The 18,982-nt window shown below is 40.4% G+C and overlaps 1 protein-coding gene and 1 long non-coding RNA gene across 13 annotated transcripts in view; one reads left to right on the forward strand and one right to left on the reverse strand.

Moving 5' to 3' along the window:
- The window catches only part of LOC113921437, a 30,019-nt gene extending 18,382 nt beyond the window's left edge, over positions 1–11,637 (reverse strand). The window contains exons 1-3 of one of the 2 annotated variants that reach the window (XR_003519687.1): positions 11,215–11,634; positions 6,880–7,044; positions 5,201–5,270 (exon numbers count right to left, since the gene is read on the reverse strand). This is a non-coding gene — a long non-coding RNA (uncharacterized LOC113921437). Of the gene's footprint in view, positions 1–5,200; positions 5,271–6,879; positions 7,045–11,214 lie in introns of both variants that reach the window. The other variant, XR_003519688.1, reaches the window with a different exon arrangement.
- A 6-nt stretch (positions 11,638–11,643) lies between these two features.
- The window catches only part of C2CD5 (C2 calcium dependent domain containing 5), a 96,214-nt gene continuing 88,875 nt past the window's right edge, over positions 11,644–18,982 (forward strand). For all 11 annotated transcript variants that reach the window (XM_027592085.2, XM_027592086.2, XM_027592078.2 and 8 more), the window contains exons 1-2: positions 11,644–11,859; positions 12,016–12,134. In XM_027592085.2, the coding sequence (XP_027447886.2) occupies positions 12,045–12,134 (90 nt within the window). In that variant the 5' untranslated portion in view covers positions 11,644–11,859; positions 12,016–12,044. The remainder of the gene's footprint in view (positions 11,860–12,015; positions 12,135–18,982) is intronic.

The raw sequence follows: 18,982 nt of genomic DNA on the forward strand, positions 1-18,982 counted from the left end.
CAGTGAGACATATGCCTAGACATGACATACGCGCCCACTACCAGAAGTTTTTATTCATGACAATAGTGAATTAAATGTGGCTGTGCTGGGCTTGTTACTACCATAGCATATGACTCCATCATGAGTCAGGGCCACATGACATTTTATTTATTCTTATCTTCCTTTTGTTGTAAATCTTTGTTACACCCCAGTTTCACAATGTAATTTTAGTATGCTGATTCTCAAAGGCAGAGGTCGTTAGAGAATTTGGAGGGGTCATTACAAAGTCACCTGAGTTTCTCTCCCATCCTCTACCTTACCACCTGTTCAGAAGTCTGGCATGGTGGCTGGGTTCTCTGCTCAGGATACTACAAGGCTGAAACCAGAGTCAGCTCAACTGAGCTTTTGTCTGGACGCTCTGGGGAAAAATTCACTTCTAAGCTCATTGGTGTAGTTCGCAGAATTCAGTTCCTCGTGATTGTAGGATTGAAGTTCCATTTACTTGCCGGCTGTCAGTCAGGACCTGCTCTGAGCAACTAAAGGCTACTGTTAGGTCTTTTCCCCTGTGGCCACCATTGTTACTTCACAACATGGTATGTTTGCTTTCTTCCAGGCCAGCCAGAGCACAGTCCTCAAACTTCATATCCTGCAACCAGGCAGAGAGAAAACTCCCTACTTTTTAAAGAGTTCATATAGTTAGGTCAGGCCCACCCAGATAATGTCCAGGTAAGAGCTGGTAAGAGCTCAATGAATGATGAGCTAAAACTCCAGAAGAGCAAAGGCTCTTCTTCAGCTGAAGTAGCAGTTTCTAGATTTTACAGAGTGGGTAAATTGGCCATACATATTTTGAAATTTGTGCATTGTTTAGATTAGAAATCCAAAGCTTTTGCTAAGTTTTCTGTTATTCAGAGTACCAGATGTCTTAAGCAACAACTGTGTGTTTTGTAACCACTTAATAGAGAATGACTTAAAAAAAAAAAAGCCCTGTTATATGTAACTGATGAATTATTGAACTCTACATCTAAAACTAGTCATGTACTATATGTTGGCTAATTGAATTTAAATTAAAAAAAAAGGGGGGCCCCTGGGTGGCTCAGTCAGTTGAGTGTCTGCTCTACATTTAGGTTGTGATCTCAGAGTTCTGGGATTGAGCCCTGCATCAGGCTCCCTGCTCAGCGGGGAGTCTGCTTCTCTCTCTGCCCAACCCCACCCCCCGACTTACGCTTTCTCAAATAAATAAAAAATAAAATCTTTAAAAAAATAAATTCTAAAAAAAAGAAACAAGATGTTAGTTGATAACTAAATAAGTAAAAATAAAAGCCCCCAAGGAGCAAGGTACTTATTTTCTCCTAGACCCCATTTCTGTAATTCCAGTTACCATCACCATGTGACAAGGAAGGCCCATCAGTGTTTTCTCTGTGGATAGGTTACACCTGGCAAGGTAAGATGAGAGCTGAAATGAGCCTGTGATTTAGTCAATTATGATGTTGACTATAAAAAAATATTTTAAGGGATGCAAGGCTGGCTCAGTTGGAGCATGCAGCTCTTAATCTCAGGGTTTTAAGTTTGAGCCCCGTGTTGGGTTGTAGAGATTACTTAAAAAAAATTTTTTTTAAGTATTTTAAAATAACTATTGTATTTACATTTTAGCTTGTTACATAATGAAACATCAAAATAATATATCCTATGATCAACTTCATTAATTTATTTATTCTTTTGACCCCAAGCAAAAAATTTCCAGGCAACTTTCCAATGCCACGCATCAGCTATTTTTTCCTTACATCCTAGTTGTTAAATCTTCATGTGTCGCTACTCCAAGCCTATAATAATTGAGGAACTTGACTTCGGTATCCTCATTCTGCTAATCCTGGCTTATTTTTCACAAAATTACTAATCTTCAGGGAATATTGCAAACCATCATTTCTATTTCTGAGTCAGAAAAACAGAAAGTGGGGAAAGTTGTGGATGACAAGGACTCTTGGAACATTAGACAATCTGTCTTTTATCTGGAAAGAGATGGATTTGATATACTGTCATTATAAGTTCAAGGTGCCCCAAAGCTAGGATTATTTAATTTGAAATACGTAACTTTTAAAAACTAAGACAAAGTAAAAGGAAAAAGGTATAAAGGATGTTTTTGTCTTTGTATCTTACTCTATGTCATGAAAATTTTTGTATTTATGCAGCACCTCAATTAAAGGAAGCCCACCTTTCAAGGCCCTAAATATAAAAAAACAAAACATTTTAGTTTGATGTCATTTTAGGCATCAAGGTCACTTTGCAAGGAAAGAAGTGACTAGGTTATGACAATAGGTCCTGACCACAGATGTACTTTTCAAACTTTAGAAACAGTGAAGGCAATACATTTCACCAGCAGATAGCTTTTGCCCTATTGGAATGCTGCTTGAGGTCAAAGCGTTAGAGCCAATCCATCTTGCCATAGGATCTATCCTGCTACGCAGAAGAGACCTGACAGCCAGCGCCAAAATGACAGATTTTTTTTTAAGATTTTATTTATTTATTCATGAGAGACAGAGAGAGAAAGAGAGAGAGGCAGAGGGAGAAGCAGGCTCCCAAGGAGCAGGGAGCCTGATGCGGGACCCGATCCCAGGACTCTGGGATCATGACCTGAGCCGAAGGCAGACGCTTAACCATCTGAGCCACCCAGGCACCCCAAAATGACAGATTTTTAAGGCCCACATTCCAGTGTAGTCAACCTATATGCAATTACATAAGTGGGTCCAGCAAAACCTACAGAACTGATATAGGCAGGCCAGGTCTGAGAACGCAAAAGGGGGGGTCCCACAGGACAAGCCAAGAGAGTCCTTCCTTGGCTTCACACAGGATAGAAATCAAATTCAAGCCAGGAGGAAGTGAAAGCAGAGTTTACTGAGTTGTGTAAGTGATTGAGTATAGCAGATGGAGTGTCTGGGAGACTTGGAAAGGAAAGGAGAGTGAGTCTCTTTATTGCTTGGGGTTAGGGGTTTATACTGGAAAGGGGTCCAGGGTACCTGTTTCTTCAGGAATCCAGGGCAGGGTCTGATCAAAGGTGAGTGACAGGTGAACAATAGGTGTTATTTCAAAAATCACTGAAGGTAGGGGGTATTGATATCAGCGTCAGCTGAGGTTTGTTCAAAGCTAATGTCCTGGAACACGTTTAGGATCCAGTTCTTAGATGTCATCGGGTATTTGGGGGCCTATGATGAAATTCAAAGAATGATTAACTTTCTTGCTTCCCCACTGGAGTGGGAACATAGCTTCTTTGACTTATTCAGATGCAAGGTGAAATATAGAACATGAGGAAATGGGGCCTGGCAGAAAAACAGCAGAGATGGAGCCTTTCTAAAAAGGAAGTCCCTTTAGTTTCCCCTCTCAGAACTATCCAACCAACCCACAGAACAGTGAGCATAATGAATTCTTGTGAAGTCACCAGATTTTAGGGTGGTCAAAACAGATTAGAATAGTTGAGGAAGACTTCATGGAACTCAACATGAACAAAACTTTTTTCTTGACTTTCAGACTTCATTTTTTCTAATAATGATGCTACTACTTCTTTTACTCTGTTTTGAAACAGATGCACTTTTTTTCTTCCTGTCTTTCTCTCCCTGATATATAGTGTCTAATTCTTATCAATTTTTCCTTAATGATTTCCTTCTCAATTATCTTTTCTATTACCGCTGTCACCATGTAAGTACAGCAATGATTTTTTTTGCTTTCGGTCTTCGGCAGTTCAATTGATCTTGAATGCTCATGTAACTGTCATTGTACCAAAATATTGTTCCAATTATGCTTCTTTCCACCAAAAAAATTCTTCAATGGCTTCCTTTGCCTACACAAGAATGTTCTTGATCATCAGCTTTATCTATCGAATCACTCCCTTCCCAATTCTGATTGCTATGTATATTTCCAGGCATAGCCTAGTTTTCAAATTATCATTTTTCTCCAAAAAAAAATCCCAACTCCAGCCAAACTAGCTTACTCATAGTTTCTAGACTATGCCATAAACATTTTTTAATATTTTTGCTGTTGATTTTTTTTTCTAAATGAATTCCCATGTATCTAGAAATGTCCCATTCAAATTCTACCTTCTATGTGAGGCTTCTTCCTTAATTATTCCCAAATTATTTTTACAAACTCCTTTAATATTTTATTGTCCAAATCATTCAGTTAATACCCACGACTATATAGTCATTTATTATAGTTACATTTATCATGTATATATGTTTTATCTACACACCTAAATTGTAACCTTCTGGAGATCAAAGTCTGCATTTTATGCTTTATATAAAGTGTTGTCAGTAAATATTAATTGATGTTGAAAGAAGCAGTAAGATTTGAGTAGGGGGGGAGAGAAGGCCCATTCTAGAGGGATAGGAGCAACAAGTGAGAATATGTGTGGTTTATTCCAGAGATGGGAAAGATAGTATCAAATAAAGGGTCAATTTAATTACCCAGCAACAACAACAACAACAATTCAGCACTCAGCTATCATTCTTCACCTTGCTTACTTTTTTTCCAAGGCACAATGATGCTCATTTATGCCTCAGGACTTTTACACTGTTGTGGAAAATATGATCACAGAAATAGAATTTTAAAAATACTTTGTTGTTTGCAAAAACTGTGTTACAGGAAGGAAAGAGGGGGAGTGTTCGCTAACCGGAGGCAAATTACCACCATTCGCCAGTGCCAGGATCTTTTTTACACCTAAATTGTCCTCCCCATCCCCCAGTTGCCAAGTGGTTAGCAGGGGAGGAAATGCCTCAAAACACCCAGCGGGGTGGGGGAGGTGTGAGCCGTGTAGTCAAAAGGAGAGTAATGCAGATGGCATTGGCCAGTGGAAGAGTCATGAAAAATAAAGCTAGTACCATTGGTAGGGGCCAGGTTACATGTTCTAGCAGAGTCTTATAGTCTCGATTTTAAATTTTGGTTTTTAACTAAATAGCAGTAAACAGGCACTGAAGAGTAGGATGAATTGGGGGATGTTTGAACAAACCTCCCTTAGCTGGGGGAGGTGATGGGTCAGTTTCTTTATTTAAGTGGGAAGGGCGACACAGGTTATCTACCTGGTGGTCAAGACACAAGGGGGAGTAGCAGTGGGTACGGTCCCAGGGTATACAGCCGGATTTAAATTTGTAATATGGATTCAAGTCCCAACATCTTTATTTATTTACTTTTTTAAGTCCCAACATCTTTAGTATTAAAAGATATGTAATTGACTTACCTTATTCCAATATGGTTTCCACGGTATTGCTAAAATTTCAACTTCACTTCATTTGAATTGCAGTAGCTGTCTGCAAGTATAGTACAAGTAATGTGTGAAACTACTCCCTCCTGTGGGAAGCAACACAACTTATAGCCGGTTTAAAAATCCCTTACTCAGCTATCTAGAACAGACTGAATAGGGTTCATATCACAGTAAGCTATACAGGGTACTAGCCATAAACTCAGCTCACTTTTGTTCTTGCCATCAATTGTAGTAATTAGTAACCTCTCCACTTGTCAGCATTCTTCTGTTGAATAACACTTGTCCACACTGGGAGCTGAATCTTGCTCATGACAATTTAGTAAATATATAGCTCTAGGTTTGCTTTCCAAGGTACATTGGATATATTACTGGACTCTCCTCTAACAATATGAGAAGATTTGAAGTTAACAAAGGGGTTAGGAAATTATATATCAATGTAATTAATCCAATTAATGTGTTAGTGCCCTCTGTGAAGATAATGGCTTATAGGATCATAAAAACTCTATTAGTGCCACCTAATTGGCAAAGGAAAAATGATCCATATAAGAGGAAATACAGTGTTAACTTTTAAGGGTCAGGCATATAACGTGGATCCTATGAACTGAGGTGAATTGGGACCTATTTCAGTTTGTAGATACTGAAATGGAACAATTCATTTGAACAACAATTCAGCTGAAAGGAATGATCTAGGGCTAGGTGATAGATTAATACAAGGGGGAGAAGGCATAGTTTGACTTTAAAAAACCTAAGAAGGCAAAAATAAATAAAAAACCCACTTCTGATGTCCTGCTCTTGAATTTCTGAACATTTTTACTTTTTTTTTTTTTTAAAGATTTATTTATTTATTTATTTATTTGACAGAGAGGGACACAGCGAGAGAGGGAACACAAGCAGGGGGAGTGGGGGCGGGAGAAGCAGGCTTCCCGCTGAGCGGGGAGCCTGATGCTGCGGGGCTCGATCCCAGAAGCCTGGGATCATTTTTACTTTCTTATATAGAAAAGGGTCTGACAAGAATAAGGGATCTTTGGCAAGCAGTTTCCCTAAACAGAGTGATACGAGTATTTGTTATTTAAAAAGATCACTTGCACTACTTTATAGTAAATGGATTAGATGAAAGCAAGAGTGAAAGTGGGGATTGCAGTTTTCCAGGTGAGAAATAATAGTGGAAAGTAGATGGATTTGAGAAATCTTTAGGAGTTATAAACAATAAGACTGTGATTAATTGGGTGTCAAGGGTAAGGAAGACGAAGAGTCAAAGATAATTGTCAGTTGTGGCTAGAGTTTTCCACAAAGGCCTTGAGTAGATATAAGTGGGAAGCCTCGAGGCTTTGCAGTACAGGCAGATAAGAAGAGCTCGTCCTGGGTGCTGGCATAGTAAGAAAGTCAAAGCCTATAACCTTTCCATTCCACCTAGGTGACATGGCTCACTGAATGCATTGATGAGTACTGATACAAAGCAGTGTGTTCTACTTCAGGATTCTTCCAATCTAGAGAATGTTTTACTTAATGAGGCCATTGTGTCTCCTATACATGAGACACACCTTTATGAGATACGAGGGAACCAATGGGAAGGGGAGCTGACTTAGCTATTTAACTCATTTTTACCCTTTACTCAGCTGATTTGCTGCTTTAGAAGTAAATCAAAGTAAAAGTACCTGAGAGTTCAAGTTGCCATTTGTATCCACCCTCAAATCAGTGATTTTCTGGGTCCAGCAATTGACTAGGTAGCTGGTGTTCTGCAATTTGAGACGGGTAACGTAGTAGAGGAGGACCAGGCTTTTTATTTTGTTGTTGTTGTTGTAATTGCTGTTGTTGTCATTCTGGGAGAGATAAAGAAAACAAGTTCAGTTTTGGACGTTGGGTTTAAGGTCACTCGATACTCCACATGGAAATAGGAACCTGGCATTTTGAATACATGGGTCCAGACACCAGAAGAAAGTTGTGGGCTAAAGATAAAAACGTCAGAATCCTCAGCTAAATAGATAGAAACTGAAATTACATGCATGAATGAGATCACCTAAGGAGAGACTATAGTTAGAAGAGAAGAGGGTCAAGAACTGAAACCCTGAGGAAAATCCATATTTGTTAAGGACAGTGAGGAAGCTGAGAAGGCAAAAATATATATGGTGCAACAGGGTAAGAGAAGCATGGTATCTGGATATGAAGTGGAAAACCATTTCAAAGGGAACACAATCAACGGTGTCAAACGCTACTGGGAATCCTGTAAAATGAAAACTGTCCACTGGATTTGGCAGTCAAAGGTTATTGATGGCCTTGGAGAAAGTTGTGGAGAAAGTTGTTTTGGTAGAGAGGCTGTAGCTAAAGTTAGAAATAGTTTTGTTTTTGTTTTTAATTTAGAGAGAGAACGGGTATGCATGTGAGCAGGGGGAGGGCAGAGGGGGAGAGAGAGAGAGAGAGAGAATCTCAAGCAGACTCCATGCTGAGCCAAAATGACCTGAGCCAAAATCAAGAGTTGGTGGCTCAACCGACTGAGCCACCCAGGTGCCCCAAGATCAGAAATAGTTTTAGGAGTGTTTCTGAAGTGAGGAGAGGGCACCAAATATAGATAACCCTTGAGAAGTTTAACCTTGAGGGGTGGAGAGGGATTCAAAGGAACATTTTAGGAAGCCAGAAAAGAGAGAGCAAAGCAGTAAATGTATATGTGTTATTAACATTTAATTGTATAAGCATTTGTGGATTACATGAAGGGCACAGGGAGGGAACTGAGAATTGAGAGATGGACAAGAAATAGTCCTTCCCTTCAAGGTGCTCAAAGTTTAATAGGGGAGAGAGAAAGATAAATAATTATGTATATAGACCGTGCAATAATAGATGCATTAAATTTAGTAGTAGCATAGTGGTGGAAGTGAAGAGTATGTTTATCAGGAAGGAGATAAGGGAAGACATTAAAATTGAGTTATGAATTCTTAAGTGTTTGCTAGGAATACTATGAGAAAAAGAAAAAAACATAGTTTATAGGAAACTACACAAAGCCTTTAAAGAGGAGTTCTTGGAATCAAATTGCCTAGATATAAATCCTGCCTCCAACATTACTAGCTCTGTGACTTTGGGTCATCATCGAGTAAACATTGCAAAGCTTCAACTTCATCACCTATAGAATGAAGGCTGATAATTCCTATTGTATGGGATTTTAGGGAGCTTTAAAAGCTGCCAAACACTGAATTCAGTAGCGGTACACAGCAAATACTCAATACATGGTATTATTATGGGATCTAAGATGCAAAAAGAGTGGTGAAGTATGTAGCTACAGAAGCTGATTAGGAACCAGATCATGATAGATTTGTCAGGAAAGTTAACACTGTTCCCTGCATTAATTAAAACAAACTAGTACAATTATTAGAAAACAAACCGAAGTCAGGCTTAATTCTACTAAAAAAAAGTCTTCAGGAAGCATCTTAATTATAATCTCCTGTTAATGAAGCCTAAGGCAACAGGTATGTACAAGTACCTTACAGGATACTAATTAGGAGGCTGAGATTGCTAACCTCTAATTGTGCAATTTGCAAATATATTTTTACATTACAACATCTTATAATACAAAGCATTGTTTTCCATTAAGATTGTTGCAAAACTTCAGTTTTCTCATTTTTTTCTTTTTATGTTTCAGTACTTTTAAATTTTTTTCTTTTCAAATTCTTATTTAAATTCTAGTTAGTTAACATACAGTGCATTATTGGTTTCAGTAGAATTCAGTGATTCATCACTTACATACAACACCCAGTGCTCATCATAACAAGAGCCCTCCTTCATGCCCATCCCCCATTCAACCCATCCCCCACCCACCTTCCTCCATCAACCCTGTTTGTTCTGTCTTTAAGAGTCTCTATGGTTTGTTTCCCTCTGTTTTTTCTTTTCCCCCCACCCATCTGTTCATCTGTTTTGTTTCTTAAATTCCACATATGCGTGAAATCATATGGTATTTGTCTTTGACTGATTTATTTCGCTTAGTATAATATACTCTAGCTCCATCCACATCATTGCAAGATTTCATTCTTTTTGATGACTAATACTCCATTATATATATATATATACACCATGTCTTCTTTATCCATTCATTAGTCAATGGACATTTGAGCTCTTTCCATAGTTTGGCTACTGTTGATACTCAGCATTTTTTCTTCTTTTTTTTTAATGAATTGGTAGTGTGGTAATACTTTGATTTCAGCAAAAAATCTATTTCAGGGGTGCTGGGTGGCTCAGTTGGTTAAGCGTCTGCCTTTGGCTCAGGTCATGATCTCAGGGTCCTAGGATCAAGCCCTGCATTGGTCTCCCTGCTCAACAGGGAGTTTGCTTCTCCCTCTCCCTCTGTGTTCTCTCAAATAAATAAATAAAATCTTAAAAAAAAAAGAAGTTATTTCAACTCTACCACCAAAACAAAATACACCCAAATTAACTGATCAAATAGTGTTGCTCACCATGGTAAGGGCATTTAAAGAGTAGGGGTAGATTCCACAAAAAGCTGCAGTGGGATCTAAGGAAATCTTCATGTGAGCTGTAGCCTTCTAGCCTTTTGTTATTGTTTGAGTGAATGAAGTTTTCTCTAGTCTGAAAAGTCAGTGATTTATGTTAGATTTTTATTTTGAGGAAGCCTTTTTCTTTTCTTTGGAAGATTTCAACTTCTCACTTACGTGAACGATATTCCCTCTATAGAAGGAAATTTTGCCCTTTTAAAGAGAATTCTTTAAATACCTATTCGGCATTTTTTAAAAAAATATTTTATTTATTTATTTGACAGAGAGAGACACAGCGAGAGAGGGAACACGAGCAGGGGAAGTGGGAGAGGAGAAGCAGGCTTTCCACGGAGCAGGGAGCCAGATGTGGGGCTTGATCCCAGGACCCTGGGATCATGACCTGAGCTGAAGGCAGACACTTAACGACTGAGCCACCCAGGCGCCCCAGTATTTTATTTTTTAATATTTAATTTTAAGTAATCTCCACACCCAATGTGGGGCTTGAACTCACAACCTCAAGATCAAGAGTCACTTGCTCCATCCACTGATCCATCAGTATTTTTGAAGTTAAAAGGGTATATCAGTTTGGGGCACCCGGGTGGCTCAGCGGGTTAAGGATCCAACTCGGTTTCAGGTCGTCATGATCTCAGGATCCTGAGACCCAGCCCCACAAAGGGCTTCTGGCTCAGTGCAGAATCTGCTCTAGGTTCTCTCTCTCTCTCTCTCCCTCTGCCCACCCCCACCCCCATGCTCGCTCTCTTTCTCAAATAAATAAATCTTAAAAAAAGGAAAAAGGTGAATCAGTTTAAAAAAAAATCTTCATTTGGGAATTTTCCATTCCTGATGAATCCAGTGGTAAAATCTTTCTACCAGAATTTTTTTTTTAAAGATTTTATTTATTTGAGAGAGACAGAATGAGAGAGAGCGCGCACATGAGAGGGGGAAGGGTCAGAGGGAGAATTAGACTCCAGCTGAGCAGGGAGAGCCCATCCCGGGACTCCAGGACTCCAGGACTCCAGGATCATGACCTGAGCCAAAGCAGTCACTCAACCAACTGAGCCACCCAGGCGCCCCTCTACCAGAATTGTTAATGGTGACTTTGTTATTTGATATGACATGTACTGTTGATATTTGGTATAGGGTGACTTGTGTCACATCCTATGCGTGTGCCTCAATTTCCCTAATTTTTTTCTGATGAGTTGAGCCTATAGATTTTGCCTCGTTTTTGCATGTATATTCACATATATAATTGGGTCGGTTGTTCAAGGTGTTTCATTAAGCTCATCTTCGTTTCTTGCAGTTGACTAGAAATTTCATGAACTCCTGCCAGCAAAGTAGGTCTTAGGGTTGTTGATGCTTAATAAACACACTGAGCCAATCCAGGCGTGCAGGGGAAACTCCTTTAACCAGTGGTTTTGGATTTCAAAGTTTTGTTTTCCCCCAAGACCTAACAGTAACATCTATAACCCAGTATACGTGTATATGACTGAATAAAAAATGTTGCTATAGCATACTTACCTGACTACCCGAGATGTGCCTGAAATTTCCAACTCTCCTGCATATAAAACAAAAACTGCATCCCTTCCAGGTAGAAACCAGCTAAACTGATTCTACAAACCACTAACTGGTGGTTAAAGGCCGACTGAAATCGCTCCTCTAGCAGTCTCCGCCGCTGCTTTCTGTCACACCCCTCGAAAATGCAGCGTTTGTAGCTGGGAAGGTGGCGACCCGCGGAGTCACCGAACAGAGCCCTACGAGTGATTCGCCCCCGAAGGACGGAGTCAGCTCTCAGAGAGCGGGGAACCAACCTACAGCCCCGGCACGGTGGATGATGCAGGGCTCGACCCACTTCCCTGCCCTCCGGCTTCCTCGAAGTCCGTCCCGCCCCCTCCATCTGCTCTCCGTGAATTTAATTTCTCCCCTGCGAAGTGGGCCGAGCGCCGAACGATCGATGTTTCCTCCACGCCCTGAGAGCCGCCATTTTGGGGGGAGGAAAACACAAGTAGGGGTGGCAGAGCCTCCACGGGATGTTGACTGGCTTTTGCTTCTCTTGGCAGCACTGTGGGACCGGGGTAGAAGAATCCACCCGGGCCACTCCTCCTACTGCCTCTCCGGAATGAGGCCTCAGCGCCCGCGCGGGACGGCCCCCTCATTCATCCGAGAGTGAGTGAAGATTGGCGGCGTGGCGCGCGCTCTCGCGCGCCCTCCGCTGTCAGTTATCCCGCGCGCTCCCGGCGGCGCGCGCAGCTCCCCGCGCGCTCCCGCCCCTCCCCCGCAGGGCTAAGAGCTCGGCGCAGACTCGCTTGTTTGTTTCTGCAGGAGCCCTAGGAGAGGCCGAAGCCGAGAAGATGCCTGGGAAGCTGAAGGTGAAAATCGTGGCCGGGCGCCATTTGCCAGTGATGGACCGAGCTAGTGACCTGACTGATGCCTTCGTGGAGGTTGGTGCAAGGTCCTGCCCCTCAAAACACAGGGAGTGCCAAGCCCTTGAAGGATCCTACTCGCCTCGCCCCCAGCTCTTCAGCCCATTCTCCTTTCGACTGCTGTCCTTTGTGCGGTGCTTGTCCAAGTCCTGCCTTGAGGGCTGACTGCCGAGACTGCAGCCCATGTGATGGGTGCACCGCTCCTGGGCGCCTGTGGCGGAGAGCGCCGCGCGGGGAGGCAGTTACTGCTCTGCATGCGGGGGTGACCCTGATGTCAGGACTCATAATAGGCCACCTGCCAGTCAGGAGGAGATCCCGAGGCGTGTCCGCGTAGCCACCGAAACACACACACACATACACACACACGTACGTTCTTCTGTTAAGGGAGAGGTGGCTTCTGAAGCCAAAGTGATGCAGGTCACGTTAAGAAGGTAGATAACAGTTCGTTACGGGCACTTGGAGACCTACAAGGCGAGGCGATCCACTCTTGAGCATAACATTTTCTGAATCATCAGTGTAAGTTTTAAAACACAACCATAATGCTTTCTGCTCTTGTATGGACTGGTAGGTAGATGAGCTGTTTTAGGGTAATTTAGTGCCTTGAGGTAGGAAGCGAATTAAGTGCCATGGATTTAAATTGCAAAATTGCTTTTTAAGCCAGATGATTAGTTTAAAACTTATGCAAATTAGCCCAGGCCTAGGGCCCGGAAAGTAATAACCCAGAGTCTGAAAGAAGCCAAGTAAAAATTGTAATAAAAATTGACTTGATGAGCCAGAGCATTAGAATAATAATCATTGGGCTAGTAATGCTTGGAGTTGACAGCTATAGGATAATATACAGCCTGATTTTATCTCAATATAAAATATTCTTGATGTTCCCTAAAGGTTCTCTAACTTAATAACTGCAGTTTTTCCCCCCAAACATTGCCATGGTCATTCTTACTCCCAACTTCATTTTCACTTGAGAAACAGATGCTGAGTGTGTTCTTGGGCTAGATGTTAGGTAATGGGGATACACAGATTACCAGGGCATAGTCTTTGCTTTCAGATAGCTCAGAGACTGACCTGTATGTTTAATAACTAATAGCTAACATGTGTTGAGTCTCATTATTGCCAGGTCTTTGCTAACTACTTTTTATTTATTTTTATTTATTTATTTTTAAAGATTTTATTTATTTATTAGAGACAATGAGAGAGAGAGAGAACACGTGAGAGTGGGAAAGGTCAGAGGGAGAGGCAGACTCCCTGCCGAGAAGGGAACCTGATGGGGGACTCGATCCCGGGACTCCAGGATCATGACCTGAGCCGAAGGCAGTCGCTCAACCAACTGAGCCACCCAGGCGTCCTGCTAACTACTTTTTAATTCTTATTCCTCATAACAGTCCTGCTATTATATTACTATACCATATTACGGTTAACTGAGGCCTAGGAACAGTAAATAATTCGCCCAAGGTTTCTTAACCTTGTAAATAGACTTGTGGTCTGTTTTCTTAACCACTGTGCTAACATTGCCTCTCTAGACAAGTTGATGAGTGTTGTAGAATATGGAAACTTCATTCTGTCTTTGAAGGTTTAGGAAGTTTTCCTAGAAAATGACATTTGAGCTGAATCTTGAAGGACATCAGGATTTTACTAGGCAGAGGGAACATCAAAGGCACAGAATGGGATACATGGTATGTTCAGGGAACTATCTTAGTTTGAGACATGTCTGGAGTAAAAGGGAATATGTGGGTAGTGGAGGTTATGGGGGATGAGGCTGGAAAGGCAGGGTGGTACCAAATCTCATTTTCTGTACTGAATAATTTTTCCTTTATTTTATAAGCAGGGGCAAGCAAAGAGAACTTTTTAAGGAGAAATGAAATATGATGTTTATTATTAGGTTGTTTATAGGATGACTTGTGTGGTAATGTTATTGATGGACTGGACAGATGAGAGATGAGACAGGGAGATCAGTTAAGAAGGAGGTAAAATTATCCATGCAATATGTGCATTTTGAGAATGTCTGTGGGAACCGATTAGAGGAGAAAGACTTGAGGGATATTTCCCTTGTTTTTTCTTACTTAAAATTTTATTTATTTGGGAGAGAGAGAGATAGCAAGAGAGAGCATGAGCAGGGGCGGGGGAGAGGGAGAAGCAGGCTTCTGGCTGAGTAGGGAGCCCAAAGCGGGGCTCGATCCCAGGACCCTGAGATCATGACCTGAGGCGAAGGCAGATGCTTAACTGATTGAGCCACCCAGGCACCCCTTGAGGGACATTGCTTAGGTAAAATCATCATGCCTTGGTTATAAATGGTTTTGATGGTGAAGGAGGGGTTGGATTCAAGAGTGACTTTTAATTCCTTCTTTCAGCAAGTAGTTATTGAGTGCTATTTGACAGGCCCAGTGCTAGTCTCTGGTGTAGCTGATGCATACCTGATAGTGAACAAAATAGACTTGGTTCCTAGTTCTATGGAGTTTATATTTTGGTGGAAGAGACATTAAAAAATAAAGAAATGATTAAATAGGTAATTATGATGAGTGTCATGGAAGAAACAATAGAGATTAACAGGGAACATCTACTTTAGGTTGGGAAATCAGGAGACCTCTGAGGAAGTGTCAATCGAAGACCTGCTGGATGAGGAGGAGCCAGCTGCTCAGGGAGTGTATTAGGAAGGGAAGGAAGACGGGTGTGGCTGGCATGTGGTGTAAGATAAAGTGGGAGAGTTAGTCAAGGAGCCAATCATGCAAGATTTTAGAGGCCATGATTAGGAGTGTGGATTTTACTCTCAATTCTATGGGAAGCGGTTGTTGAGATTAGTTTTTTTTTTTTTTTCCCCTGTCTGGAGCATGGACTAAGCTGAAGCAGGCAACTAATTAGGAGATTCTATAATACTTCAAAAAAGAAAAGGTGGGGGCCAAGATGTTGGTTTGGTAATGGAGAGAAGTGGATAGATTCCAGATATACCTTGCAGATAGACTCTAGAGGATTTGTTGGTTGACTGGAGTAGGGGGCCAGGGAAAGGGAAACTAAAAGATGACTCGTAGCTTTCTGGAATCTTTGGGGTAATTTTCTGAGGCTCCATAGGATTTGTAGAGATTGAGTAGGTGGAGAATCAATTTCTGTTTAGGTGTGTTAGGTCTGAGATGTTAATTGAAGTTGTCCACGAGGAAGTTATATTTGTGAGTATCATGTTCAGAAGAGAGATGTGAGTTAGAAATGAGCTCATATAGGCCAGTGTTTTTCCACTCTGTGAGACCCAGTGCCCCCTTTATATATATAGCAGGTATTTTGAAATCCACTCTTTACTGTGCTGGCATGATATTTATGGTCAATGTAACCTAGCCTCACAGTTAAAAAAAAAAAAAAATATATTGTTCTAACTAGTAGTATGACAAATTAGAGAATTTTTTTTAGTATGTATTTCAATTTAGAAGTACTTGTTCATGATCACAGAAGGTACGAAGTAATCAGATTGAGTCCATGAATATTTATTAAGCCTTTGTATATGTCCATCACTGTACTGGGTATAGTACAGTGTGCTGGGGATATAGTAGTGAATAAGACAAAAATTTCTTTAATCATGGAGCTCACATTTTAGTGGGAGAATGGAGTTCATAAAGAGGATAATTAAAAGGTAAACTGATAGATGATGAGAATATGGAGAAAATAAAGCAAGGATACAAGGTAGGGAGTGTCTCACCTATGTGTAAAAATCACATGAATCTGACTCCTCATACTGAGTGAGACAGTTGTGCAGTTTTGACATCTCAGATAGTCCTTCATTGCTATCTGATTTTTTCAAAATAATCAACTCATGGGGAAAAGCAGAATTTTCCCTTAATTTACATGATGGTTGTATTTCTTGACAATTATGTATATGAAAACTGCATTACAACACTTTTTTTCCCCCATTACACTTTTATCTGTAAAATGAGTTAGGTTTTTAATCCTATGTGATTATCTGGTAGGACATTTGAAAGTCATGACATGAGACAAGTCTTCATTGTAGGGAACTATTTCTTGCATTGCAGGACACCTAGCTTCTTTGGCCCTTCCTTCTAAATGTTACAACTATTCTCCACAAATACACCCATAGAATTTTCTAAAATTCCCTTAGGAGTTGGTCTGTCCCTTTTGTAAACCTCTGACTTAGCAGGAGAGCAGCGGTATGGATCCTTGAAAAACTTGCCATTAAGCTGTCTATTAGAGGAGGAGGACTAGGGGAAGAAAACTGAGATTATCAGCCAATGGGGAGAGAGAAAACAGGGAAGTAATGTCTCAGAAGGCAAGAGGAAGTTTCTAGAAAGAGGAAGCCCTCAACCATTAAATGGCACTGAAAGGTCAAGTAAAGAGGACAAAAAAAATCATTGGATTGGACAGTATGGAGGTTGTTACTGCTTCTGACAAGGAGCGTGTCAAGGAAGCCCATACTGTAGTGAATTAAAGAGGGTTAAAGTACAAGAGAGGTGAGGAAGAGGTGTGGTATGAATAGGCAATTGTTTCAAGAAGCATGGCTGAGAAGGGGAGAGGAGAAATAGTGTGGTATTTGGGGAGTATGTACCTTTTAGTACTTAAAAAAAAGTTAGAAGAGACTAGAACATATTTGTGTGGTAATAGGAAAAATCCGGCAGAAAGGGAAAGATTAATGCAGGAAAAAGGGGATAATGAAGGATTACCATATAATAAAGGGATAAATTGTGTGATGTAGCCTGTTAAGTACTGTATAAGCTTGTAGGAAAGGGAGATAATGATGCCTGAATTGGTCATGAGAAGTCTTTGTGCTGGGCTTGAAGGATGGTAAAATTTCTATAGGCAGAGAGGAAAAGCGGCATTTTTTAGATGATTAGGACAAACTCAGTAAAAGCAAAAGGAGAGGGATAGAACATATGTAATTGAAGGGAGGGTTCTTGTGGGGAATAAAATTTGCTAGGTAGGGGGGATGCAGGTTATTGAACGGTCTGAAAACGAGGGGGGTAGACTGTATAGTAGAAGCTCTCTTAAACAACTTGCATTAACTCACTTATCACAGTCCCCGGTGTTCTGCATTCGTTCCATAAGCCTATTCTTGAATATCCCACATTGCTAGATTATTCTCTCTTATGACTGCTTCTCCCATCAGTTGGCTGATAATACTTTACCAAGAGGCAGTTATGTTTTTTACCCAAACCTGTTTATGCCGACTCTATTTGTTACTGTAATTTACTTAAACCTTATGTAAATTGGTGAAATAAGAGTGAAAATGAAGTTGATAACGCTATGTAAAGACATATGGATACAGTCACTAAACATTACTCTAGAATTAGATGGAGAAAAGATTGTAAAAAAATCTAGGATTCTGTGTTCATACATTTTTACAAGCAATTTTAAGTTCTACCACCACATAAAAAAACCCAAACTGGAAATCACAGATGGTACATTATGGGTGTGGTTTATGCAAAAAAGATGATACCGAACTCTATTAAACAGTGGACCCTTACTCAAAGAAGAGGCCTTATTCATTCAAATGTAGAGGAATGAATATTTATTTATATGTTTTATCTTAAAATATTTACCGTTTGAATCATTTTTAATGATTCTTTGATTTAACCAAGTTACCAAATTATTTGATTAACTAATCAAAAACTGGTCCTGATTTCATTGGTTGAGGGAATTTCTACTATCTATGATGTGAGGAATTTAGGAAGCCAGTGAAGACCAAATAGTATGCATGCATGTATATATGTATGTATGTATTTAAAGATTTATTTATTTATTTTAGAGAGAGAGAAAGAGTCGGGAGGGCCAGAGGGAGAGAGAAAAATCTCAAGCAGACTCCGTGCTGAGCACAGAGCCTGATGTGGGGATCGATCTCACGACCATGAATGAGATCATGACCTGACCCGAGACCAAGAGTGGGACGCATAACCAACTGCGCCACTTAGGCACCCCACCAAGTAGTGTTTAAAGATGATTATTGCAGGAATCCCCAGAATGAAAGAGATGAAGTTCTGTATAAAAATAGTATTAATACTGGGAAATTTATTCCAGTGTTAATGTGCATGTTACAAACTGTTTGGTAAGCTGTATTATCATTTTGTCTTTATCCAGGAGCCTTTGAGGGAACAGGGAGAGGAAAAGAAATGAATATTTAATGATATACCAGACATTTTGCTAGGTCTCTACATGCATTTTCTCCTGTAATACAACAGTCCCCCCTTTCAGAGGAAGAAGCAGCCTTAAATAACAGGTTAAATAACTTTCTCAAGGTAATTTAGCTAATGAGTGGGGGGAGAGAATGCTTTTACTTTACTAGGGAATCTCATTAAAATCCCTGATGTTCTTTAACAAAGTTGTAAGGCATTCATTTAATTACTGGGTAATAAAATCTTCAAATTAAATAAGACCAATTGAACTATGATTCTTCTTTAGTAGAAGGGGAATCATCACGATTTGGCAAAGTACACACACTGGCCTTTTTCTTTTCCTAAAATCTTGTTTTTTTGTTTGATGCAGTTGAGGGCTATCAGATCTTTACTATATCTACAATAGATAGTTGACCAAAAGAAGAATAAAAGGCACAATATCGCAGTACAGTATAGTGGAACAAACCTGAAGAGGGCTGAACTCATAATTAATTAAAAATTTATTAAGAGATTTTATTTATTTATTTGTCAGAGAGACAGAGAGAGAGTGAGCACAGAAGGGGGAGCGGCAAGCAGAGGGAGAAGCAGGCTCCCTGCTGAGCAAGGAGCCAGATGTGGGACTCCTTGTGGAGGCTGAGGTGTTTAATATTTGTGTTGTTGAGGTTATAGAAGTAATTATTGAATACATTTCCATTTTTTTACAAAAGATTTTATTTATTTGTTAGGGAGAGAGCGCACGCAAGCAGGGGAGCATCAGACTGAGGG

This window comes from Zalophus californianus, chromosome 9 (assembly GCF_009762305.2).
Source record: "Zalophus californianus isolate mZalCal1 chromosome 9, mZalCal1.pri.v2, whole genome shotgun sequence".
Taxonomy (NCBI): Eukaryota; Metazoa; Chordata; class Mammalia; order Carnivora; family Otariidae; genus Zalophus; species Zalophus californianus.